The 25,991-nt window shown below is 47.7% G+C and overlaps 2 protein-coding genes across 5 annotated transcripts in view; one reads left to right on the top strand and one right to left on the bottom strand.

Moving 5' to 3' along the window:
* The window catches only part of POMT2 (protein O-mannosyltransferase 2), a 42,555-nt gene extending 33,899 nt beyond the window's left edge, over nucleotides 1-8,656 (bottom strand). Inside the window, 7 exon segments of the mRNA XM_030559721.1 lie at nucleotides 1,409-1,517; nucleotides 2,417-2,525; nucleotides 3,230-3,334; nucleotides 4,172-4,256; nucleotides 6,988-7,244; nucleotides 7,246-7,381; nucleotides 8,631-8,656. Of these exon segments, the coding sequence (XP_030415581.1) occupies nucleotides 1,409-1,517; nucleotides 2,417-2,525; nucleotides 3,230-3,334; nucleotides 4,172-4,256; nucleotides 6,988-7,244; nucleotides 7,246-7,381; nucleotides 8,631-8,656 (827 nt within the window).
* A 612-nt stretch (nucleotides 8,657-9,268) lies between these two features.
* Nucleotides 9,269-25,940, top strand: GSTZ1 (glutathione S-transferase zeta 1). 4 transcript variants are annotated; one of them, XM_030559040.1, is made up of 9 exons: nucleotides 9,269-9,374; nucleotides 17,057-17,108; nucleotides 18,122-18,189; nucleotides 19,309-19,389; nucleotides 19,922-20,047; nucleotides 20,904-20,976; nucleotides 21,924-21,976; nucleotides 24,645-24,694; nucleotides 25,511-25,940. In XM_030559040.1, exons 1-9 carry the CDS (start codon nucleotides 9,354-9,356, stop codon nucleotides 25,635-25,637), a joined length of 651 nt encoding a protein of 216 aa, XP_030414900.1. In that variant the 5' UTR covers nucleotides 9,269-9,353; the 3' UTR covers nucleotides 25,638-25,940. The 4 variants fall into 4 exon arrangements, with proteins under 4 accessions (XP_030414900.1, XP_030414902.1, XP_030414903.1 ...); XM_030559042.1 differs by having other exon boundaries at nucleotides 25,346-25,591; XM_030559041.1 differs by lacking the exon at nucleotides 9,269-9,374 and adding an exon at nucleotides 15,966-16,346.
* Nucleotides 25,941-25,991: the final 51 nt, after the last annotated feature.

Here is a 25,991-nt window from a genome sequence, read left to right as displayed (position 1 = left end):
TATAAAAAGGGAAATAAGGAAACCCAGGGATTTATAGACCAGTCATCTGAATTTCAGTACTGGAAAAATAAAAGAATAAATAATCAATCAGTTTGTAAGCACTTAGAAGATAAGGCAACAAGTAACAGTCAACATGGATTTGCTGAGAACAAATCCTGTAAAACCAACCTAACATCCTTCTTCGACAGGATAACAAACGTGGATAGGAGACCCAAAACTTGCAATATATTTTGACTTTAGTAAGGCTTCTGATACTGTCTGATTCTGACCTTCTCATAAGCAAACTAGGAAAATATAACCTAGACCAATCTCCTATAAGATGGGTGCACAACTGGTTGGAAAACCATATTCAGAGTAGTTATCAAGTGGGTAACAGTCAAGCTCACAGGGAATATCAAGTGGGGCCCCGCAGAGGTCGGTCCTGGATCTGGTTCTATTCAAAACTTTTATAAATTATTTGGATAATGGCATACAGAGCACATTGATAAAATCTGAGGCTGATACTCAGCTGAGAAGGGTTGCAAGCGCTTTGGAGTAAAGGATTAGAATTCAAAATTGTCTTGACAAATTGGAGAAAATGGTCTGAAACGAATGGGAAGCAATAATTGCACAAATACAAAATGAGAAATGATTGCCTAGGAAGCAGTACTGCAAAAAATATTCTGGGGGTATAGTGGATCACAAACTAAATATCAGTCAACAATGCAAGCCTGTTACAAAAAAAGCAAACATCATTTTGGAATGTATTAGCAGGAGTGTGGTAAGCAAGACACTAGAAGTAATTCTTCCATTCTTTGCAGCACTGAGAAGACCCTCATCGGGGCACCACACTTCAGGAAAGATGAGGACAAATTGGAGAAAGTCCAGAGGAGAGCAATACAAATAATAAAAGATTTAGAAAACATGACCCAGTCTTCAAGTACATAAAAGGATGTCATAAGGAGGATGATAAAGTGTTATCCTTAAACACCAAGGACAGGACAAAAAGTAATGGGCTTAAATCACAGCAAGGGAGATTTAGGTTGGACATTAGGGAAAAGTTCCTAACTGTAAAGGTAGTTAAGCATTGAAACAAATTGCCTAGGGAGGTTATAGATTCTCCATCACTGGAGGTTTATAAGAACTGTTTAGATAAACACCTGTCAGGGATGGTCAATATTACTTAGTCCCGTATCAGTGCAGGGGATTGGACTACATGACCTATCAACTGACCTATCACCCATCCATGACTCTCAGAAAGCTCCCATGTTCACAACAATCTCTTCCCCTTCTCCAAGGAGCCAAATTCCCTCCATCATCTTCTTCCATCCCATCCCCTCTCCCCACCCTCCCACTATCATATTGTCTCCCTGTACATGCATGAAGGCTAATACATCTATGGCATAATAAAAAAATATCACCATCTTACCTAACTGCACAGGAGTTATACTTGACCATACTCAGCACAGCTCCCATAAGAAAGAACATCAGAATGGGGTCAAGCAGGATGTACTGGGACAGAGTAATGCAGCCTGTATCTGGAAAATAAAACACCAACTATACTAAGAGATGTCTCAGTTTCAAAGAAAACCTAGAGCAGCGCCTGTAGCAAGCCAGTTTCCTCATAGCTTAGTCAAGAGACAGCATGGGCAATGTTGGGACTAGAAACAAGTCAACATGTCTCAACTTTTACCATAATATGAAACTTTGAAATGTTATTTTCAAATGGCACAAACAGCAGAGCTCTGAATTGCCATGCAGCAAACACAGATTATGTTCTCAGTTCCTCATTCTTTGAGCAAATGGGAGCTGGGAATGACGAATGAAAGAAAGAATGAACAAACAGCAGCTTTGACTTGGAGATATTAAAAATCCTGTGATGCTTTTTGAGAGTCTGTGTGTTAAATGGCCCATCTCTAACTCAGGTAATTCTATTCTGCCTATCTAAACCCTTCTCTATAATTTCAATTATACACAGAACCTTTATTGACTTACTACCCTGAAGTCTTATTTAGCATTGCTGGGCACTATTAAACAGCTGCTATATCCCATACCAGAGGTGGCTGTGTTTCAGTATTGGGAAAAATTATCTCTAGCTATACAACTTTCATGCAGTTTTTTAAAATTCTTCGATTTAAATGTACTCCAATAGCACAGCAATGAGCACCACAGAAATACCTATAAATTAAATCAGATTATAAAATGCTTTGGGAACCTTATAAATAAAAAGCACTGTATAGATTGCAATTATTCGGCTCTTAGAAGGGAGGCAGTGTCTACCATTTCTCATCAGTGACTTCTTCTTGGCAGGTAATGACTCCAGAGAGAAAAGTCTCTGCACAGTTAATCTGCCCTGAGGTTGGCCTCCATTACTGACCCTCCTTCATCCACATGCCAAACAGATAAGATTTCCCATGAGGATGCTAGAAATGCTTACCAAAAATCAGGATGGAGGCTGCAAGTAATGCTGCAGACAGTGACTTGGAAAGCTCCAGCACTATGAGGTAGGCGAAGGGAACTAGGCAGGAGCCTAGAAATGCACAAAACTGAAGGAAAAGAATGGACACAGAGGGGAATGACAATCTCTTCACAAGATGAATGTGTATACAGATCCCACATGCCCTTCTTCCTTCCATCCTCAAACAGATTCAAACAATGGATGCTCCTGCAAGAAACTACAACGGACTGAGTGGTGCCCAAGTCTGGCTCACTGAGGATACTCAGGCAGAGGCCAAACTAATGAAAACTTAATTTGAAGAATTTCAATTGTTTATGCAGTTCTATGTCTACACATGTAAGTAACAAGGATTTGTTTTTTGTTTCTTTCCAGACCATATAAGTCATTTCCAGAAACATCTTTCAATCAGCTTCATCAAACCACCTTCAGGGACAACTCATCCTCATTTTACCCTGGCCAAAGACAATACATGGGTTCCACCATAACATCCAACAAGTTATTTCAGAGGCCTGCTTGCCATAAAAGACATGGGGCCAGACAAAGAAGAATGTTAGTGTTTGCTCCAGTTTCAAAAATCCCAGTACCAGCCCATCTGCACAGATGAGGTAGAGATGAAAGAATTTAATATATGTCTTAAAAATCCAGCCTCTTCAAAATCTGAAGGGAAGTAACAGTCTATACTGAAGGAGCCAAAGAGAGGACAGGACACACCCATCTTTTCCAGAGGACTGCTCAGCTTTCCTTCACTGATTTGTGAGCAGATGAGTTAAGCACTGTCTGGTGCATTCTTACCCCTCTCATTCCTATGTAGTTATGATGCCCATATCTGTCCCCTGGCTTTTGGAAAGGAAACGTGCCATTGTATCCGCTCAGGTACCCAGCAAGTCCTATCAGCATCTGGGGAGGGAAAGAGGGAAAGGGGAAAACAACTTCAGAATCAGTGGCATCCACTCCAGCTACAGGAAAGATGCTCACGCATCCCACATCCCACCATCAAAAATCTACCCAAAATTTGTAGATCTGCATCTTATCTGGCTATAATCCATCCCAACTATGTGCATTGCTGTCACGGGCACCACTGAGGACTCTCTGAAATGTGTTCTTGCCTTTAATAAAGCATTTGGCTGCAGTGCAATAACAACCCTATTCTCTTATACCAGATACCCATCCAGTTGCAATCCTCCTCAGCCAACATAAAAGTCTCTCTTAATTGGCATTTTATGAACAAGGTGATAGACTTGGATATGAAGATCTGATTGGCTCAGAATCTGCTGTTTTCAAATGTTATTTTGAGAAAAGAAGTATTGTTCACTGGTTTACAGAGCACTTAGTTCACATTCCTGCTAGTAGGAACTGCGAAGCTGCCTGGATCTGTAACTTCCCACAAGGAGACACCTTCATTTCCCCTAGAAGCACTCACACGTTTTACGACCAATCGTTTTCTCCTTTTCAACATCCAGCATTAAGCACACTCTTTACTTTCCCATATTTTTGGGATTTTCCATGGAAGAGAAAAGAGAGGATGGGGCCTCAAGAGGGGGCCACATGTCACAGCCTCTCAGCTTGACAATAAATAGATGACAACGGTAGCAAGGAAGGGGCAACCAGAAAACTCTGGTGCTCATCCTACACTTTGACCAGAAGAATGGAATAGGCTTTGGTTGGACTGTTCCAATGACCAGGGGATTCTACTGCCTCCTAAAATGTACGCAAGACCTGATGAGAGCTGTTCACCTTCCCCAGAGGTGGGTGGACATCAAAGAAGAAGGTCCGGTTAATGTAGTAACTTCCCATCTTCCCAAAATGAGTTTCATCCCAACTAAAAAAAAGAAAAGAGAGATGTACTCAGGAGCTGGAAATAATCAAATGTTCATAGATGTCTATTTTGCTAGTGACTATCTTTTGCCACTTTTATACTGGATAAATGCATAACATGGGATTACATGTTAAATCCATTAGGAGGCTGGAGCTAATGGAAAATGGGTCAGCCTCCTTATTAATCAAGATATCTCTCCATGAACACACCAGTGCTGCAGAACCTACACTGGCTGCCTTCTGGCTGTCAAATTGAGTTTAAAGGTGTCAGTTTTGTCCCTTAAGCCCTAAATGGCCTGGGAGCTGCTTACCTAATATACATCTCTCTCCCTGTACCATAATGAGGGTCAAATTGGAGCCTGCTCAGTATACAATAGAGAAAATTGTTGGCAGGGCGTTCACCAAATGAACCCTTGACATTGAAATCCTAACCCTTCCCCCTTCTGAAATAGTCCAAATCAGCTGTTCTTCCTGGCATACTACAAAAAAAAAATGCATACAAAACCAAGTGACTGGGCAACAAAATGGTAGATGAAATTCAGTGTTAATAAATGCAAAGTAATGCACATTGGAAAACATAATCCCAACTATACACATAAAATGATGGGGTCTAAATTTATCTGTTATCACTCAAGAAGGAGATCTTGGTGTAATTGTGGATAGTTCTCTGAAAAGATCCACTCAATGTGCAGCGACAGTCAAAAAGGCAAACCGAATGTTGGGAATCATTAAGAAAGGGATAAATAAGACAGAAAATACATTTTCTCTATATAAATCCATGGCATGCCCACATCTTTAATACTGCGTGCAGATGTGGTGGCCCCATCTCAAAAAAGATATATTGGAATTGGAAAAGGTTAAAAAAAGAGCAACAAAAATGGTTAGGGGTGTGGAACGGCTTTCATATGAGGAGAGATTAATAAAACTGTGACTTTTAAGCTTGGAAAAGATATGACTAAAGGGCTATATGATAAAAGGTCTATAAAATCATGATAGGTGTAGAGAAAGTAAATAAGGAAGTGTTATTTACTCCTGCACATAACACACGAACTAGGGGTCACCAAATGAAATTAATAGGCAGCAGGTCTCAAACAAACAAAAGGAAGTATTTTTTCACACAATGCATAGTCGATCTGTGGAACTCCTTGCAAGAGGATGTTGTGAAGGTCAAGACAATAACAGGGTTCAGAAAAGAACTAGATAAATTCATGGAGTATAGGTCCATCAGTGGCTATTGCCAGGATGGGTAGAGGTGTCCCTAGCCTCTGCTTGCCAGAAGCTGGGAATGGACAACAAGAAATGGATCACTTGATGACTACCTGATCTGTTCATTCCCTCTGGGGCACCTGGCATTGGCCATTGTTGGAAAAGTGGATATTGGGCTAGATGGACCTTTGGTTTGACCCAGTATGGCTGTTCTTATGTAAAGCCTGTAAGAGCAGGCATTAGGGGAGGGATGAGGTGATTGGGCACAGCGATTTTTAAGGGGAATGTGAAGAATCAGAAATTTTACTTTATAATATACTTGTTGACTGGTTATTAGCATATGCATGAAAATGTGCTGCCTCAGTTTCTCCATCTGTAAAATGGGAATAATGATGAAAAGCACTTTATAAGAGCTAGGTATTATAATTTTAATTTCATAATGACTGTAGCAATGTATTTTTATTAATAGGAAAAGCATCTAGAGCCCAACAGAGTTATTCTTTTATGTCATTGTCATTACATTAAAATAATAAACTAACTAAACAGTTATCACCAGGAACATGGCCTAGCTCCATGTTCATATAGCACTTTGGCCTTGTCTCCACTAGCGCAATTTATCGTGTTATATAACGTTTATTCCCCAATTGAAATGCACTTGGCATCCACACTCACAAGTGCTTCAATCAGTCTCCATAGGGACTAAACAGACTGATGGAGGATGGATCTTTCCAGACAATTGTTCCAGAGACAGTGTGGACAGGAGAGCCTTCAAAAGCAACCTCCCACCACAGGAGGTGGTAGGAGCCTCTTTTCCCAGCAACTCACCACAGCTGTCTCATTCACTGAGCTCACTACAATTTGCTGGCTAAGTCTCCTCTCTGCCACGCCCCCCTTGTCTTGACCCCTTCAGCTATGCCCCACAAGCATCCCCAGGGCCGGATTTCCATTTAGGCACAGAAGGCACATGCGTAGGAGGGCCGGCATTCCAGAGGCACCTAAAAATTAAAATGGGTCAAAAGGTTTGTTTTTTTTTTCAACGGAACACATGTAGGCCGGGGACTGCTGAAGATGCTGTGCCTAGAAGCATGTAAAGTGTAAATCCGGCGCTGAGCATCCCCTACCTGGAAGTGTCCCTGCTGGCCATGACCTCCACGTTATTCACCCCATCCCATCCCATCCCTTGGGGCTCACATACTCAATCAGCGAGGCCATGGGGCATGACTAGCCACCAGCTGCGGGATGCTGACCCGCTACGTGACGACTGTCAGCGGGGCGAGCGGAGAGCTGCGCCCCATCCCCCTGCCCCACTCCCAAGGCCCAGCCAGCCACACAGCCGCGGGCAGGCGCCTGTCGCTGCCCCAACCCCACGGGGCCGCCAGCGCCTCACCAAACCCCCATTCATTCCCCACGCGGGCAAGCGGCTCCTAAACCCGGCACTGGGCCCCTGACCGACCCAGCCATGACTCCGCCTCCCTCCCGCGGCCTGACCGCCAGCCCCACCCCCGTTGCCATAGCGTCGCGCCCCTCACCAGACGTGCGGCGGCTCGCACAGGCGGTAGAAGCGGGAGGCGAAGCTGAGGAGGGTGATGGAGGCCAGCGGGGCCCAGACCCCGACTGGAGCTTCCAGGGGAGCCCAGGCCCGCGGAGGAGGAGAGGGACGGCTCGGCTCGCCGGCGGGCCTGCGAGGTCGGCGCTGCCGGAGCCCCCCGCAGCGCGGCCCCGACTCGGCCTGGCAGCACCCCACCGCCAGCGTCATCTGCGCCCCGGCACGAGGGAGGCGCCGGCAGCCGGGCACCACCGCGCACGGCATCAAGGGAAAGGGAGTCCGCGCCGTAGGGCATGGCGGGAAGCGGAGTCTGGTTCCCTCGCAGGGCATCGTGGGAGTTGTAGTTCTCCGCGCCCGGGGCCAAAGCGTCACCCCGGCTGGTGGCAGGGTGAAGCGAGAGACAGGTCGGAAATGCCACAGAACGGACCCTGCGCAGCGTGAAAGGAAACGGTGGGGACCCGTCACCTCCCTCCGCGCCCAGCCGGCACCCCGCGATTGCCCTGCCCGCCCCCTTTCACTTACAGACCCTTCTAGACACCCCGTGACTGCCCTGCCCGCCCCCCGTTCACAAACACCCCTTGACTGCTCTGCCTGCCACTCCCATTCACTGACAGACCCCCACAGACACCCCAACACTGCCCTCCCCGCCCCCCTTCACTGACAGACCCCCACAGACACCCCAACACTGCTCTGCCTGCCCCCCTTCACTGACAGACACCCTGGGACTGCCACTCCCCATTCACTGACAGAGCCCCCACAGACACCCCAACACTGCTCTGCCTGCCCCCCTTCACTGACAGACACCCTGGGACTGCCACTCCCCATTCACTGACAGAGCCCCCACAGACACCCCAACACTGCTCTGCCTGCCCCCCTTCACTGACAGACACCCTGGGACTGCCACTCCTCATTCACTGACAGAACTCCACAGACACCCCAACACTGCCCTGCCTGCCCCCCTTCACTGACAGACAGGCTGTGACTGCCACTCCCCATTCACTGACAGAACTCCACAGACACCCCAACACTGCCCTGCCTGCCCCCCTTCACTGACAGACACCCTGGGACTGCCACTCCTCATTCACTGACAGAACCCCTCAGACAGCCCAACACTGCCCTGCCCGCTCCCCCATTCACAGACAGAAACCCTGTGACTGCCACTCCTCATTCACTGACAGACCCCCACAGACACTCCAACACTGCCCTGCCTGCCCCCCTTCACTGACAGACAGGCTGTGACTGCCACTCCCCATTCACTGACAGAACCCCACAGACACCCCAACACTGCTCTGCCTGCCCTCCTTCACTGACAGACAGGCTGTGACTGCCACTCCCCATTCACTGACAGAACCCCACAGACACCCCAACACTGCTCTGCCTGCCCTCCTTCACTGACAGACAGGCTGTGACTGCCACTCCCCATTCACTGACAGAACCCCACAGACACCCCAACACTGCTCTGCCTGCCCTACTTCACTGACAGACACCCTGGGACTGCCACTTCCCATTCACTGACAGAACCCCACAGACACTCCATGAATGCCCTGCCCATGACCCTGCAGGCCCATTAACTGACAGACTTCCCCCCCCCCCCAATGATTGCCTGGCCCCACCGCGCATACTCACTGCCCCCATTTGCTGACAGACCACATACACGGTAACTGTGCTGTCTACAAACAGCCACAGCTCATGTGCACATCATGGGCACACCTACTACTTGCCCCCATTCATTGACAGACCCCACACAACACACACATCTTATGTGTGCCCACAGTATGTGCACATTCATTGCCCATCCCCATTCACTGACAGACACACCCAGTGACTGCCCTTCCACTGCTCACACACATATCAGCTGGGCACACACAGCACTTGCAAAGTTTGTCATGCCTATACAATAGTACTTAATCGATCAGATTTACTTTTATTGCTAGCCAGATTCACTTTCTGGTTTTTGAACTGTATGCTACACTCTCAGCGTTGCAATTACTTTGGGGCGGATGTTTACATTCAAATTCTTCATTGAAATTTTAGAAAATAATATTAAAACGTTTCAGTTAATATGAGGATTTTTAAAATGTTTTTCTCCTTACAAAAATCTAAACTTTGGGCATAAAACTATCCAATCGAGATGCTTTAAGACATGGAAAAGCATCTAGAACTACGACTCCCAGAATCCCAGCAAATTTCGAAGCATGCCTGGGGTCTCATCTGAATAAGACTGGCAGCAGTAACAGACCTATAGAAAGCACGTGAGGGAGGATGCGTCAGCCAATGCAATGTTAGCATCTGTGTGACTTCTGTTTATTCAGCGGCGGAAACAGAACAGAGCGGAGCTGAAAGTGCAAGATGAGTACTGCCTTAGTGAAGGTATTTACTGCTACTGGGGACCAGAGACAGAGAGCAGAATTGGGGCTTTTTCTTTTACTCTGGCTGCACAAAGAGAAGTTCCTATTTCTCCTACAGATAATGCAGCTTCAGCTGGAGGATCTTCAGGTTAATTCAGAGGCATCTGAAATGCACACTGTGCATTTTCAGGCAGGGTTGTAGCTACCCTCAACCCCACACGTTTTATAGAAGATGGGCTGAAATTGTGGCCCCTTGATCAGATGTAAGTAATCCCTGGATTCAGTTTAAACTCTGAGTCCTGCAGTATGTCCTAAACAGGCAGAACCCTATGCCTCTGCAGAGCCACACTGACTTCACTTGGACTTTGTCCAGGTAGAACAACTTGCAGGACCGAGACCTAAGTTAGTATCCAGTGCCTCCACGTAAAAGTCTCCAGGAAAGAAATAAACTGCTTAGTATAAGGACAGCTGCAGAACACAGAAGATTTTGTAAGTGATCAGATTGGATTTCAACATTTAACAAGAGGCATCCCACCAGATGGCATGTGTGTTTGTGGGAAGGGCAAGGAATTTGGATCAGAGTTTAAACATCATGTGCAGCAAATGATATAGAACTATCATAAATTACAATATATGGTATATTTGGTATATTTTCCTCTCCCGTGACCTATAGTAGTGAAACTTCTGCACATGTATTGGATGATTAAGAGCTGAGTGATTTATTCTGTTCTTTTGGGTTATGATCTGATGATAAATTATAATCTAACAAAGCACAGGTGGAGAGTTTCAGATGGGTTTCCAACCCTTGGGCATACCTCAGAGGAACACTTTTCCCCTCTCTAATCCTACCTTATCCATTGTTGCCAGGGCTGCTGTACTGAGGCAGGTAATGCACACAGGGCTGTTACAGTGTTGCGGTTGGAATCAACAAATGGTCAGGATACAAAGAGTCTAGTCTGGCTGATACAGCCTGAGACATATAGGTATCAGTGAAAGCCCGGGAAGAAGTGACACTTAGAGGGAAACAGGGTTGCAGGGTGTCATAAACAGATAGTTAAGGGTTAATGCCTCTTTTACCTGTAAAGGGTTAAGAAGTTCACCTAGCCTAGCTGACACCTGACCAGAGGAACCAATGGGGGAACAAGATGTTTCAAAAGGAAGGAGGGAAGTTTCCTTTAGTCAGTTTCAGGGTATGTCTACACTACGGGATTATTCCGATTTTACATAAACCGGTTTTGTAAAACAGATTGTATAAAGTCAAGTGCATGTGGACACACTAAGCGCATTAATTCGGTGGTGAGCGTCCATGTTCCGAGGCTAGCATTGATTTCTGGAGCGATGCACTCTGGGTAGCTATCCCATAGCTATCCCATAGTTCCCGCAGTCTCCCCCGCCCATTGGAATTCAGGGTTAAGATCCCAGTGCATGATGGTGCAAAAACAGTGTCGCAGGTGATTCTGGGTAAATGTTGTCACTCAATCCTTCCTCCGTGAAAGCAACGGCAGACAATCATTTCATGCCCTTTTTCCCTGGATTGCCCTGGCAGATGCCATAGCATGGCAACCATGGAGCCTGTTTTGCCTTTTGTCACTGTCACCGTATGTATACTGGATGCTGCTGACAGAGGTGGTACTGCAGTGCTACACAGCAGCATTCATTTGCCTTTGTAAGGTAGCAGAGATGGTTACCATCCCTATTGCACAGTCTGCCATTTTAAACAGGTGATGAGATGACGGTTATCAATTATTTTGTACTGTTTGCAATTGGAAATTGGCGATGACAGTTATCAATCATTTTGTACCATCTGCTGCTGTCATGGGGGCTCCTGGCTGGCCTCGCTGAGGTCGGCTGGGGGCGCATGGACAAAAATGGGAATGACTCCTCAGGTCATTCCCTTCTTTATGTTTTGTCTAAAAATAGAGTCAGTCCTGCCTAGAATATGGGGCAAGTCTACTAGAGACTCAGAGAGTACAGCCGCTCCAGGTCAGAGCCCCAGAGATCCTGCAGAAATGATGAGCTGCATGCCATTCTAGGGGGTGCCCCTGCAACAGCCCCACCTGTTGCTTCCCTCCTCCCACACCCCTCCTGGGCTACCATGGCAGTGTCCCCCCATTTGTGTGATGAAGTAATAAAGAATGCAGGAATAAGAAACACTGACTTTTTAGTGAGATAAAATGAGGGGGAGGCAGCCTCCAGCTGCTATGATAGTCCAGGGAGTACAGAATCTTTTCTTTAGACACGAAGGGGCGGGGGGTGGGGCGATGGAGCTCATCCTCCAGCTGCTATGATGAGGACGGTTACCCAACATTTTGTACCATCTGCCAGGAATGACAGGGAGTCATCCCCATTTTTACCCAGGCACCCCCGGCCGACCTCACCGAGGCCAGCCAGGAGCTCTCACGGGATGATGACGGTTTTCCACCATTTTGTACCATCTGCCATCAGGAAAGGAAGGGGCGGGGATGCTGCTGTTCAGCGCCGCAGCACCGCATCTACCAGCAGCATGCAATAGACATACAGTGACATTGAAAAATGGCATGAAACGATTTTTTTCCCTTTTCTTTCACGGGGGTGTGTGTGTGTGTAAATTGACGAGATAGACCCTGAACCACCCAGGACAATGTTTTGACCCTTTAGGCATTGGGAGCTCAGCCAAGAATGCAAATGCTTTTCGGAGACTGCAGGGACTGTGGGATAGCTTGAGTCCTCAGTACTCCCTCCCTCCCTCCCTCCATGAGCATCCATTTGATTCTTTGGCTTTCCGTTACGCTTGTCACGCAGCACTGTGCTGAGTCCCTGCTGTGGACTCTGTTTCTCATAGCCTGGAGATTTTTTTCAAATGCTTTGGCATTTCGTCTTCTGTAACGGAGCTCAGATGGAACAGATTTGTCTCCTCATACAGCGATCAGATCCAGTATCTCCCGTATGGTCCATGCTGGAGCTCTTTTTGGATTTGGGACTGCATCACCACCCGTGCTGATCAGAGCTCCACGCTCGGGTAAACAGGAAATGAAATTCAAAAGTTCGCGGGGCTTTTCCTGTCTACTTGGCCAGTGCATCCGAGTTCAGATTGCTTTCCAGAGCTCACTGTGGGATACCGCCTGGAGGCCAATACCGTCAATTTGCGGCCACACTAACCCTAATCCAACATGGCAATACCGATTTCAGCGCTACTCCTCTCGTCGGGGAGAAGTACAGAAACTGGTTTAAAGAGCTCTTTATATCGATATAAAGGGCCTCATTGTGTGGACAGGTGCAGGGTTAAATCGGTTTAATGCTGCTAAATTCGGTTTAAACGCGTAGTGTAGACCAGGCCTCAGTTTCAGCTGGCGTGAAAAAGATCAAGGAAACAACCTCTTATCAGAGTAGTAAGTTTTAGAAGGGGATAAACAGGTTTATGTTTATTTTCTTTGTAACTTGTCTTACCATTAAGGGAATTATCAAATTTGGGTATTCTTGTGTCGGCTTTCTGAGCTAAGAGGCGAAAACATTATCTAGATTTTTGCCCAGGGGAACATCCTCTGTGTTTTGAATCTGTTGTCTGTGAGAGTAGCTGGTATGCTAATCTCTCCCAGAGGGTTTTCTTTTACCTTTCTTTTCTTTAATTAAAAGCTGCCTTTTTAAGAACCTGATTGATTTTTTCCCTGTTTTTTTTTTTTAGATCCAAGGGAATTGGATCTGGACTCACCAGGGATTGGTGGGGTGGGGGGAAGGAAGGGGGAAGGAGTAACTCTTCCTTGTTTTTGAGATCCAAGGGAATTGGATCTGGACTCACCAGGGAATTGGTGGAGGAGTCTCTCAAGGCTACCCAGGGAGGGGAAGGTTTTGAGGGGAAAGGGAGTGATCCAGGTACTTAGAAATTCTGGATGGTGGCAGCGAGACCAGATCTAAGCTGGTAATTAAGCTTAGAAGTGTCCATGCAGGTCCTCACATCTGTACCCTAGAGTTCAGAGTGGGGGTGAGACCTATGACACAGGCACATGGTGCTCCATGTTGAGCCAAGAAGTTCCCACTGAGCCTTAAGAAGTATTGCTGCATAACGGAACCTGTATGCTGTGTGGGCTGTATGCCCCTATTAAAGATGTAAGCTGCTGCAATATGATCCATTTTAAACCATGTAGGATGTAGCCTCCAGCTGTTACCCAGCTATCAATGTGGTCCTCAGCTGGGCAAAGTTTGAGGGGAAGAGTCAGGTTATTAGCCAGTGAAATAAGTTCCAAGGTATAAGTGTCACCAGGAACACACTGTAGTATTTTGTACTGGCTGCTTCTTCCAGCTGATGCTCTCTAAGCACTTTACAGCCATCAGTGCATTAAGTCTCACAGTCCCCTAGTTAAGTAAGAGTTGTCATCCCGTGCCCCATTTCACACATAGAGGTTATGTCCAGGTCATGTGCTACATCACCACAAGCAGAACCAAGCATAGAACGCAAGAGTCCTGACTCCATCAGCTGCTCTGTTCTTTATCCATACTACTCCCGACCTCCTCACTAAAGAATGAGATGTGAATAGAAACAAGAGTCAATGGTTCTTCTCAGTGAAGGAGTCATGAGGAGAGAGTAATATGCTTGAGACTTTTCAGCTTGGAAAAGAGACGAATAAGGGGGGATCTGATAGAGGTCTCTAAAATCATGACTGGTGTGGAGAAAGTAAATAAGAAAGTGTTATTTACTCCTTCTCATAACACAAGAACTAGGGGTCACCAAATGAAATTAATAGGCAGCAGATTTAAAATAAGCAAGAGGAAGTATTTCTTCACACAACTCACAGTCTACCTGTGGAACTCTTTGCCAGAAGATGCTGTGAAGGCCAAAACTATAACAAGGTTCAGAAAAGAACTAGATACATTCATGGAGGATAAGTCCAACAATGGCTATTAGTCAGGATGGACAGGGATGGTGTCCCTAGCCTCTGTTTGCCAGAAGCTGAGGATGGATCACTTGATGATTACCCGTTTTGTTTATTACCTCTGGGTTACCTAGCATTGACTACTGTCGGAAGACAGGATACTGGGCTAGATGGACCTTTGGTTTGACCCAGTATGGCCATTCTAATGTTCTTAGGGTCATGAATCTTCTTTGGAATCTGATTGCACTTCTGCACACCCAGCATGTGACTGGGAGGACTTACTGCCCCGGATCTTCTCTTCACCTCCCCTCTCCCTGTGCAGACCAATTTCTTGGCCTTTTCACATCTCTGAAAGGCAATGTTAACTTGAGCTGGCACTGTCTCAAGTGACAAAGGGTCCTAAGTTGTAAAGTAAATGTGATGCTTTCCCCTCATCCTCAGGGGCCTTGAAGCTAAAGAGTGAGGTCATCAGCATGACACAGTTTACATGCATGGCACTCAGTTAACAAATGATCAGGCAGACTGCAGAAATATAGAGAGAGAACAAGGAGGAAAATGTCTTCCTTGACTGGGAGGTTAGAGCCAGGGAACAGAGAGGCAAAGGGAAGATATTGCCAATTCCAAGTGTTCAAAAATTCTGAGCAAGGTCCTAAAGAAAGATGAACAAAATTAATACATTTTGGATGTTTTTTCTTTACCTTCTGGTTTTTGATTCCTTAGAGTTTGTGGTTTCCAGATTTGATCTGCAACCACGAGGGCTAGAAAGTTACTATTTTTTAAAATGAAAACTGAGATTTTCACATAATCTTATGACTTCAGGAGCTGAGGCTTTGTGAAAATCACCAAAAAGCATGAATCTCACAGGAAAATCCCAAGAGCTGGTAATACTGCAGCATTCCTTCCTTCCCTGCCCTCCTACCAAACATTCCTCTGGTGAACTTTGGCTGGGATAATTTAGTCAAACATTTACATTCTGTAAACAGTTTAAATTAATCTAATATTGAGCTGTGAAAATGATTTAGTGCTTAGATACAGGACTGGGACTCAGGACTCCTGGGTTTTAGTTCTGGTTCTGCCATTGTCACAGGAATCAATGGACAAGTCACTTCCTCTCTCTGGTACAGTATTCCCCTCTGTAAAATGGGGCTATCATGACACTGCATTTTGGGGGGGAGGAAGAAGGGGTGGCATGTGGAGTTAATTTATTAACATTTTCTGACGTGCTTTGGGGTCCTCCAAAGTAGCTAGAGGTTTATTATTTGTTAATAAGAAATACAAACAAGCCTTGTGTACAGAGGAGGAACCTTTGTTGTATGTTACATAGTGTATTCCCAGTTTTACACAAAGACAGTCCCTGCTCGGAAGAGCTGGCATCTTTGTGATAACAGAAACCCTGTTTTTAGAACAGGCTCTCCTTTTATTATCCTACCAAGTTATATTTCTGCACTTGCAGCTTCCAGCAACCCAAAAGTCTCTATATAAATATTTTATCCATCGTGACAAGAGCCAGATATCACAGTGATGGGTTCAATATATCAGCCTAAAGAGAATTATAGGTGTGGCTGATACAGCATATTCACTCACAACAGAACTGAATCCTTCCAGTTCCCGTTGCTGAATCTTCTTGTTAGGCCTGAATGAAGATATAGCACAAAAACAGGTATGCCAACCTGACCAAAGTCAGACTAACAGAGGTTTCTGGGTAATCCTGGAGTGGAAAAATACCGAGAAGCAGCATGTCTCATAAAGAGCTGGGAAAAAGTGAGATAAGAGAGCGGCTGCATTCCTGGCATAGTACCAGCTGTGCTGTGTTAGGAGCAGTTCTTCTGAAGAGCTGATAAGGAGCCAGCCTCCCTGTATTCATTTCCTGGTTCTGTTCTCTGTCTGTTTTTAACTCCCCTACATTCCTAACTGCTGGTGTTGCCTGTCTCCTTTGCGGTCAGACAACGAACCTCGCTGTCTGAGTTCGGGTCCCCGACATTCTGAACACAGGAAGCTATGAAGAATTTGGATTCTGGCACTTTTCTCATTGGCTGTAGGGGCCAAGCCTTCCCCCACCCCAGCTGACTGAAAAGAGAAGGCAGGGCCACGTGGCTTTCACTCTTTGGAGTGAACTGCATACACAGACCATGGATTCCTCTGGAAGGGTGAGATCCAAAGGGTTTAAAGCAGCTGGGAGCAGGGCCAGCGCTTCCATTTAGGCGAAGTAGGCAGTCGCCTAGGGCACCAGGATTTGGGAGGGCGGCACTTTGCGGCTCTCGGCGGCGGGGGGTCCTTCCGCGCTCTGGGTCTCCAGCGGCAATTCTGCGGCGAGTCCTTCACTCGCTCCAGGACCCGCCGCTGAAGTGCCCCGAAGACCGGCAGTGCGGAAGGACCCCCCTGCCACAGAATTGCCACCGCCGACCGGGAGCGCGGAAGAACCCCTGCGTAGGGCGCCAAAAACCCTGGCGCCGTTCCTGGCTGGGAGGTTCCTTGGTTCAATAGTTAAACTAGAGATTCACTTCCCTGCGCTCTCAGCACTCGCTTGGATGAGAAGCTTCTGTTCCACATTGGGAACATGCGTGTCGGTGAATGGCTCAAAGGGCTGGCTCATGCCACTGAGGTTTCAAATGGAGCTTCTCACTGTACACAAAAGGGAATTTTACTTTAAAAATCAATGGCATGATAAAGAAGCCCACATCTGAAAGTGACAAAGAAAGACATTTTGCAGGACCCAAACTCACCTGACTTGTATCCTTGTTGAAATGCATCAAAATTGATCAAATTTTCAAAGGGTCAGAAGGAAAAATGCTTCCCTCTCGCTGAAAAACTGCTAGCATTACCATCATGTAATCTGCTTTCCTCTCTCTCCTCTTAGCCAGTTCTTTATAGTTATTTCCGAAGTTCCTGCTCCTGGAGAGTGAGAATTGGTAAGATCTGGTGTTTAATTCTTCTTTGCTCTGGCACTTTCAACCCCACCACCTTTCTTGAACACTAACTCCTTTCACTAACCAAACTAATCAGTGACCTACTGAGTGAGAGAGAGATCAGCAGACATGCAACTGAAAAAACAGTGACTTTGGGTTTCCGTCACTTCTCTACGGGGAGGAGAGAGCAAACACCAGAATCAATTTGCATTTGGTGGAGGGGAAGGCTAGTAGGGAATCAAGAGAATAACCGTTTCATGTACCCCATTGAAACTGGAGCGGCAATGGGCAGACAAGATACTTACTGGGATTGAAAGAATATTTCATGTTTGTTACAAACTTTTAACCATCTACCCACCTTTGGTAGAATAAGGGGGGATCTCTGTTGTCCTTTCTTCTCAGCCCTGGCCTCTCAATAGTGGGCTCTGGATGGCTCCCCCCCTGCCCTCAGTAGTTCCATTTTTCCCCAGACACTCTCTAGAGCTAGTTAGAGGGACATACTTCCTTCATAAAGCTAATGTAATCCAGATGCCTTCATCTCCCACATTCTTTAGAGCGGCCCCGTGTTCTGTGCTTGCAGTGATACCACCTCGAAGTATGTGATCTTATCCGATCCTGCAAGTTAAGCAGGGTGGGGCTTGCTCGGTATTTGGATGGGGACAAGTTAAAACAAGGTTTTGCCAAAAGTCACCTGGGTGACACAGGGCAATCTCCCTTGTGAGCTACCACTGACCCTACAGCCCAAGGTGCTGTAATGCAGGGCATAATGGGGGTAATTCAATAGGGTGTTAGTACTGATCTCAGTGTCCCAGCAAAGTATTAGGGGGCACTGCATGACAGAGGCACTGTCTTCCACAGGAGATCTAAAACAACCACTCTGAAGGGAAAGAGGTTTCTTGTTTTGTTTTTACACTGTCTTCAATAGAGATTTTAAAACTGTATAAGCCCATTTTCCTTGGAACCTAGCTTTCTGGCTCACTATGCCTCTCTGAATCTACGTGTTGTGTTTCCGCTAGCACTGGCTCTGAAGGGAATTGCCTATGATCAGGAACCAGTGAACCTCCTGAAGGATGGGGGACAGCAGGTAAGAGGGCAACTACAGTCAGCCTCCCCCTAAGCTGGCACACAGGCTAAGCCTAGGCATCACTAGAAATTTGGCAGCCCAGGATTATCAGAGGGTAAAAAAAATGGGATCTATGTTGTCTGTCTCACTCCAGACTTTTTTCCATAGATAACTGTTGCCTCTGACCTCTTCAGCATCCCTAACTCCCTCCCTTCCTAGCGTTGACTTAAGCATAGGCTGAGATCAAGAAAATCTCCTGAAACTCATATATCAGGCCATGTACTTGTCTCTCCATGGGAAGGGGCATTAGCTCTATTGCTTGGGGGATTTAAAACTAGAACTGGACAGCATGCTAGGGAAACTCACCATCCTGACTTAGCCCCCAGGAGGGAGTGTGAGCGAGACAGATTGCATGAGATCTAATAGTTTCCTTCCCTCTCTGATGTCTGTGCCTGACATTATCCAGGAGGCTGCAGGCAGGCCCTCTGCCTTCAGTCGGCATGGGGGAACCAAGCTCATAAGGTGGTGGCAATAAAAGCAGGGTGCTGCTATTTCCAAGTAGAGTCCTGGGTTGTGGATGGGTGGCACCAGAAAATGGAGGCATTTGTCATGGAGATGCCTGAACAACACTGTAGAGACTGACTGAGTGGAGCACAGGTAGCCCTGCAGCACCATTGAGGCAGGAATCTGCATATGACAACATGGCCAGGCCGAGAATGATACTGCAGTTGCACTGCTGGGGGGATCGGGGATGGATCTTGCCTTGTCACTTGGGTCAATGGATAATGTGGGAGTAATGCACCTGGAGTGAACCCTAGGCTCCAACAGGAGTGCCTCCTGGTGCCCAAAGGAGGGTCTAATGTACCAGGACCATTAGGACTGAAGCAGAGGAAAGAGCCAAGGAGAAAACGTAGTGGAGAAACCTCAGGGTTTTAGCAGTATCAGAGACAGCAAGATTGCAAATCCATTTGCGAGCAGGGGAATTGGGAGACAAGGTAGCACTGGCCCACACTCCTACCAAACAATCAGATGTGGAGAGAGAATATACAGAGCTGTGGGACCCTTGAGGTTTTCCCTTTCAGAGAGGATTAGTTGGCTCTTCTTGGGTACAGTATAGTAATCCCAGTGTCTTCTCTCCAGTTTTCTACTGAATTCCAGGCAGTAAATCCAATGCAGCAGGTCCCGGCTCTGAAAATCGATGGCATCATCTTGTCTCAGTCGGTGAGTAGCCCAGCCAGCTCTGCCCATTAATCATTTACTGTGTCCTGCTGCCCACAGGAAGGACTTTGCCCCCACAGAGTGCCTGGTCTCTGGGTTAGAGAGCACAGAAAATGATCCCGGCTGGGAAGTGTATAGCAAGCAGCGCCTGCAGGGAGACTGCCATGGGAAGTTGTCTTCCTCTTCAGCTGAGAGATTACTGTGTATCAGGCACAAAGGCACCTGATATTAGTGATCACAGCTCAACTGCTGTCTCAGAATCCCACCTTTTCCTGGGTAATTTGTCTTTTGGTAGCTTCTGCCAGGGAGAGAGATCACTTGAGAGGTGAGCCAGGAGTGCTCCACCAAGTTTCTTCAGGGAAGTTTTTCCACATCACAAAAGGACACTATTTTGTATGGTGGTAACCTCTGATCAGAAGGGGCCAGACCTCAGACAGGAAATCTGTCTTTAACTCCTGCTTGTTTGCCATGCAATGGGACTGGCTCCCCTCCCTAGCCCTCCAGTATCTCACCCATGTCTCCTTGCTCATTGCAGCTGGCCATAATTCAGTACCTGGAAGAGACCCGGCCTAACCCCAGGCTGCTGCCTCAAGATCTGAAGAAGAGAGCCCAAGCCCGGATGATTTCGGATCACATTGTTTCTGGCATTCAGCCCCTGCAGGTACTGTCCTGTCACAAACAGGCAGATGGGACTTCCAGATTGGGTTTCTAGCTGTCTGTGTCTCTCAAAGATTGTGACAGTATCATTCTGTTGAAACTGCTGATGGGCAACAGAGTGGCAGATCTCACACAGACAGTGGCATAGGATCGAATCCAGGCTCAGCATAGTTAGCAGCATCTACCTATTTTGCTGACTGAAAACAGCAAGGCACTTCCTGCAAAGACCACATGCTCTGACACTGAGAAATGTCCATGGTTCCCCAGGGCTTCTATTCAAGAAGAGCTGAATTTACAAGCAGCGCAGTAGGTTTCAGTTGCAGGGGTTAGCGCCTCTTGGCAGGGGGCAGAGAGGGATGGCTCCAGGCACCAGCGCAGCACTGGCCTGCCAGTCACTGTGATGGCGGCAATCAGGGAGCCTTCGGCAGCATGCCTGCGGAAGGTCCGCTGGTCCCACGGCTTCGGTGGCAATTCAGCGTCGGGTTGCCAAAGGCACAGGACCAGCAGATCACCTGCAGAGACGCCGCTGAATCCGAGTGACCAGTGGACCGCCAGCAGGCATGCCACCGAAGGCTGCCTGACTGCCGTGCTTGGGGCAGCAAAAAACAGAGCCGCCCCTGCAGAGAGAGCCCCAGGCAAAGGAGTGATGTTTCGTAGGAAGGGCAACTCTGAGAAAGAACTGGGATGTGTGGGTCTGTGGTTGAGAGACTGAAACCTCTAGTGACCCAAAGGGCTGAATTTAGGACTGGGGATTAGGGATTGACACCATCTAATCCCAGATGACCCTGTTTTGTGTGTGGCCTGTGGCAAGTTACAGCCTGCTGGATCAAGCTAATTTGGGGACTCTTTGGCCTCCTCAGAACCTGACTTTCCTGAAACAAGTGGGAGAGAAGATGGAATGGGCTCAACACAATATCACATGTGGTTTCAAAGGTACGTCTGCACTGAATTAATCAGTGCGTCTGCGAATAGCACAAAGCACTGGATGAGCAGTCTGGTGGGCGATCTGGTCCAAAGTCCTACTTTCTACTGCACAGGAACAGAACAATGAGCCATCTGTGGTATCATCTGCTGCCATGCTGGAGCAGACCAAGGGCCCATCTGACCCTGAATCTCACATCCAGCAGTGGTTAAATATCTGATGCTCCAGAGGAAGCTCAATGCTGCATCTGGAAACCGGGAGGAGGGGATTCCTTCCTGACCCCTGTAGCAGTCAGCTCACACTCTGACACATGAGGACTGACAACACTTAACCTTTTATCCCAGCTGTCACAGCAGATGCCTTTTACATTCATATAAAGTGTACAGCCCTTTTATTTTAAATAGTACTAAGCTTGTTGCCTCAATATCCATGGCAGAGTGTCCCACGGGTTAATTCTAGTAGGCATAAAATACCATTTTTATTTCCTCTCAATAAGTTGCCTTTAATTTCGCTCTGGGCCTCCTTGTTCCACTGACCTGAGATAGGGCAATAGGAGTGACTGGCCCTCCCTGCTTCACTCAGTTTATATCTCTGTATCCTGAACCTTCCTGTTCTTCTTCTTTCCAGTTCTGCTCTTTAGTCTCTTCGTATAGGGAAGCCCTTCTCCCTGCCACTAACAGCGGAGGCAAGGAGAAGAATAGGAAGCCTATTTTGTCCTTTTGAAACCATCTTGAGTCCAAAATGGCTGAGTCCCAAAGCACCCTCCTTCCTCAGCTCCAGTGAGAGTCTCCTTCCCTATAAGTGCTGCCCTGGGTTGCTTCCTTCTAGCCCAACTCAGGGTACCTTGGTTCACAACACTCAGTCCAAAAGGCTGATGGCAATTTAGCACCACTCCCCTTTAAGCTGCTGAAAGTGAGAGTTGCTGATTCCTGACCCAATGCACTGTCTCTTTCTGCAGCTCTGGAGCAGATCCTGCAGCACACTGCTGGGCGCTATTGCATTGGGGATGAGGTAAGGAGATCAGACAGCACAGCTTGCAGAAGGCATGGATAGCCTAGCATTTATCTGGGACTGGCTTTGGGCATAGAGGCTGTGGAGTCACAGCACAACCACACCCTGTGCTCAAGGTATATGCAGACAGAACATTCTCTGGGCCTCTTCATAGGAAGCAGGGCTGCAAGCATCCGACTCAACCCATTACCTGCTCTCCTTCCCTAGTTCCTCCTCCTTTGGGGAGTAACCATTTCATTGCATTTCACACAGGAGAAAGACAGCTCTCCCTTACCCAGCTCTCTGAGGATGGCAAAAAGCCATGGGCTAGAAGGGACATTTGCTTGGCCCTGTCTGTATGCTACCTCTTTGCAGCACAAACCAGCCTCTTTGGCGGCCATCTTGCTAAAGTCTTAAGGACTAAATCCCCTTGGAGGTAGCCACTCCTGGTCCAAGCAGGCACAGTGGCTGTGGTGATGCCCATTGACACAGGGTGCAGTCTCCAGCCCTGCCACCGCAGCACCTCGTTATCACTTACATTTTAAAGAAAACCAAACAGCCTAACTAGTACAGCTCATTTTGCTACCATTTCCAGCCAGAGCAGAAAGTATGAGACACTTCAGGTGGCTGCCCAGTCCCTGAGCTTAACGTCCTAGTCCTGCAGTTGCTTCACCCCATTAACCCATGGAAGGAAGCTTGGTTTGGTAGCCAAGGCACTGGACTGAGACCTGATAACAGTCTTCAGCTACGTTAAGGGCTGTAATAAAGAAGCTGTTCTTAATGTCCAATGAAGGTAGGACAAGAAGTAATGGGCTTAAACTGCAAGGGAGATTTAGGTTAGATATAACGGGAAAAATTTGAATTATAAGGGTAGTTAAACTCTGGAATAGGCTTCTCCCCTATATAGCACTCTGCCCCCACTCCACTCTACTCCACCCAGGGAGGCTGGGGAATCCGCATCACTGGAGTTTTTTAAGAACAGGCTAGATAACTTGTTAGGGAAGTTAAGTTTACTTGTTCCTGCCTCAGTACAGAGGGCTGGATTTGATGACTCCTCAACTCCCTTCTAGTCCTATATTTCTATGAAGAAATCTGGGTAAATTCATGGCTCTGCCCAGTATCTGCCCTGGGCAAGTCACTACTCTCTCTATGCCTCAGTTTTCCATCTCTAAAATGGAAATAGTAATACTTCCCCCCTGTCCCAGTCCGTCCTATTTAGGTTGTAAGCTCTGTAGTGTAGGAACTATCCGTTACACTGTGTGTGTGTACACATACAGCCAAGCACAATAGGGCCTTGGTCGGTTCCTCTTGAAGCTACTGCAATGCAAATGAGAGGTTCACTTATCACGGATCCAACTCTACGTCCCTAACCATAGGCACCAATTTTCCCTGGTGCCGGTGGGAGCTCGCGCCCCTCCGCCCCTGCCCCCACCCTTACTCCACCCTTTTCCTGCACCTGCCCCGCCCCCATTCCAACCCCTTCCCTAAAGTCTCTGCCCCAACTCCACCCGCTCCCTGCCCCTTCCCCAAATCCCCACCCCACTCCCACCTATTCCCTGGGTGCACCACATGTCCGCTTTTACCCCTGGCTCCCAGAGCTTGCTGTGAAAATCAGCTGTTTCGTGGTGCAAATGCTGGGAGCCAGGGGGGGAAGCAGGCGCGCGGTGTGCCCAGGGGAGGAGGTGGAGGCAGAGCAGAGACAAGCTGGGATGTGGGGGTGAGGCGGGGAGCTGCTGGTGGGTGCTTAGCACCCACCAATTTTTCCCCGTGGGTGTTCCAGCCCGAGAGCACCCAGGGAGTCAGTGCCTATGTCCCCAACTGGTTGTCTGCTCCCTCTTTGGAGGGGCACCTGGATTTGTTTGCTCAGTGGCAGAGTTGCCCTAGGAATCTCATGGTGCTGTGCTGTCCTAATGAATTGGTCCCCATGGTGCATAACCATGCAGTTCTCCTGGGGCCAATGATTAGCAGCTGCAAGTGACTCCAAGGGTTCCGTTCTGCATTGTCTGCATGCCCAGCAACTGAGCCTGCTTGCAGAGAGGGAGACCTTCTGTGCAGCCCCAGAGCTCCCAATTCAACTTTTTCATGCTGCATGGAAGTTGGTAAAAGAATAACTGCCCTCCTTCCAATGTGGAAGAAACAAACAAGCTTAGTTTCAACATGGCAACACCCATCCCACTAGAAACTGGATCGAGAGCCTACAAGCCCCCAAAAGGCATCAGAGAGTAACAGTTTATGGTCACTACTGTTCCAGGCAGCACTGGGGCAGCTGCCCTAGAAGTAAAAAGCTTTGTATCCCATCCCCCTGAGCCAGTCAGGCCCCTCCTCTTTCATTTTGGTAACACCTGGTGCCAGTGGAAAGTAAACACTGAACATAAACATGTACAACCATTTTCATCTGTCAGTGGTTCATCTCTCCTGCACTGGCATGTATTGGGTGGGTGTAGCTATAGCTTGAAATTGAAACAACCACCCACTGCTGTTCCAGGCCCTGTAAGGAGCTGGAGTGGGAGGCAGCCTCCTGCTCTTCATAGGGCCCACTATAGGGTCAGAACTGTACATAACAGGGCGAGTGCTGAGAAGGGCCTTTTGGGGAAAAAATGGGCCTGACAATCTGTAGCACCAGCCAGTGCCCTGGGCAGTAGGGTGGGGTTCTGAATTGCTTTGACCAGTTTTCTTTCCTTCACTGCAGGTTTCCATGGCTGACTTGTGCTTGGTCCCTCAGGTTCACAATGCTGAGAGGTAAATGAAGGCTGGTCAGCCCCATTAGACCCCACTTCTTGCACCAGAGGCCTAGTTGATGGCCAAGCCTGACCTCTCTCCTGCTGATGCTCAAGCAAATTGGGATAGCACTCCCTCCGCCTGCCCCCACATCTCTATCGGGGTATTCTTCTCCTCATGATTTTTTCATTTCCAAAACCCTGTATCTTTTGAGGGCTCACAAAAGTGAGGAGCTGGGATTTCTTCCCTAAGGCCCCCAGAGCAAGACTGGCAGCTGCACCCACATGAGCTTAGACAGGCCTGATTCTGTGTCCCCACCTATGCAGAAAGCATGGGAAACACAGCCTCTTAGGGCTAGTAGAAGCCCTTATTGAAAGGGCCTCTTGCAGCCAGAACTGCAGCATTGCACACTAAAGGAGAAAGAAGATATTTGGATACCATGACTGGCAACCTTATTTAAAAAAAAAAAAAAGTGGCTGTAAGACCAGTGGGGGTATCCACTCTAGGAAAAAAGGTGTGTTTCTCGCCCCATGCTAACCAACACAATGTAACATGCAGGTGGTAAAATCCTAGTGAAGACACGGCTGCTTTCACACATTAGCAGGCCAAGGTAGATCCTAGGGGTGAGCTTAGCTAACACATGATCAGAACACAACTTTTTTCCTGGTGCAGACTAGGCCCCGATCTGCCAGATGATCTGCTTGACTCTTCTGGAGCTGTGTGCTGATCGTGCTGCCCTGGGTCCGTGGAGCAGGGATTCTGTAGAACTCCCCCTTAGTGCTTGCTGCTGGACTGCCTAGCTGGGAGTATCTGGCTGCATCTCTCTTCTCTTTGTAGATTTAAAGTGGACCTGGCTCCATACCCCACGATCACCAGAATCAATAAAGCCCTTCTGGAGCTAGAGGCATTCCAAGTGAGCCACCCGTGCCGGCAGCCAGATACCCCCGCAGAGCTGCGAACCTAAGGTCCTTCCTACAAGCGGGCTCTGCTCCTCTCTAAAGCACAAGGGCAGGGGTGGCAGAGAAATGGATCACACTCTGCCCAGAGAAGGAAAGCCCTACAGGCAGCCATAGCATTGATGTATCCTTGCCAGCTGCATCAGAGGAAGGAGAAAGAGAGCGAGCGCCCATGCCCCTGTACTCTGAAAGAAGCTGTGGGTGGCCCATTGCAGACCTGAGTATGGTAGGGAAAGGTCATGCTTACCCCGATCATGTTTAACTACCTTCAATCTCACCACGTAGCAGATTAAAGGAGAAGCATCAATAGCTATCTTGAGCCCTGCATTTGTGTGGCTTTGGGCCCAGGAATGGGCTTGTGG

The sequence above is a fragment of the Gopherus evgoodei genome, chromosome 4, assembly GCF_007399415.2.
Source record: "Gopherus evgoodei ecotype Sinaloan lineage chromosome 4, rGopEvg1_v1.p, whole genome shotgun sequence".
NCBI lineage: Eukaryota > Metazoa > Chordata > Testudines > Testudinidae > Gopherus > Gopherus evgoodei.
This window is presented reverse-complemented; position numbering and strand designations above follow the sequence as displayed.

Coding starts and splice junctions, on each gene's coding strand:
- GSTZ1 (XM_030559040.1), top strand. CDS start 9,354: ATGAGTACTGCCTTAGTGAAG. Junction 20,048..20,903: donor CTGGCATTCAGCCCCTGCAG/GTACTGTCCTGT, acceptor TGGCCTCCTCAG/AACCTGACTTTCCTGAAACA. Junction 20,977..21,923: donor TATCACATGTGGTTTCAAAG/GTACGTCTGCAC, acceptor CTCTTTCTGCAG/CTCTGGAGCAGATCCTGCAG.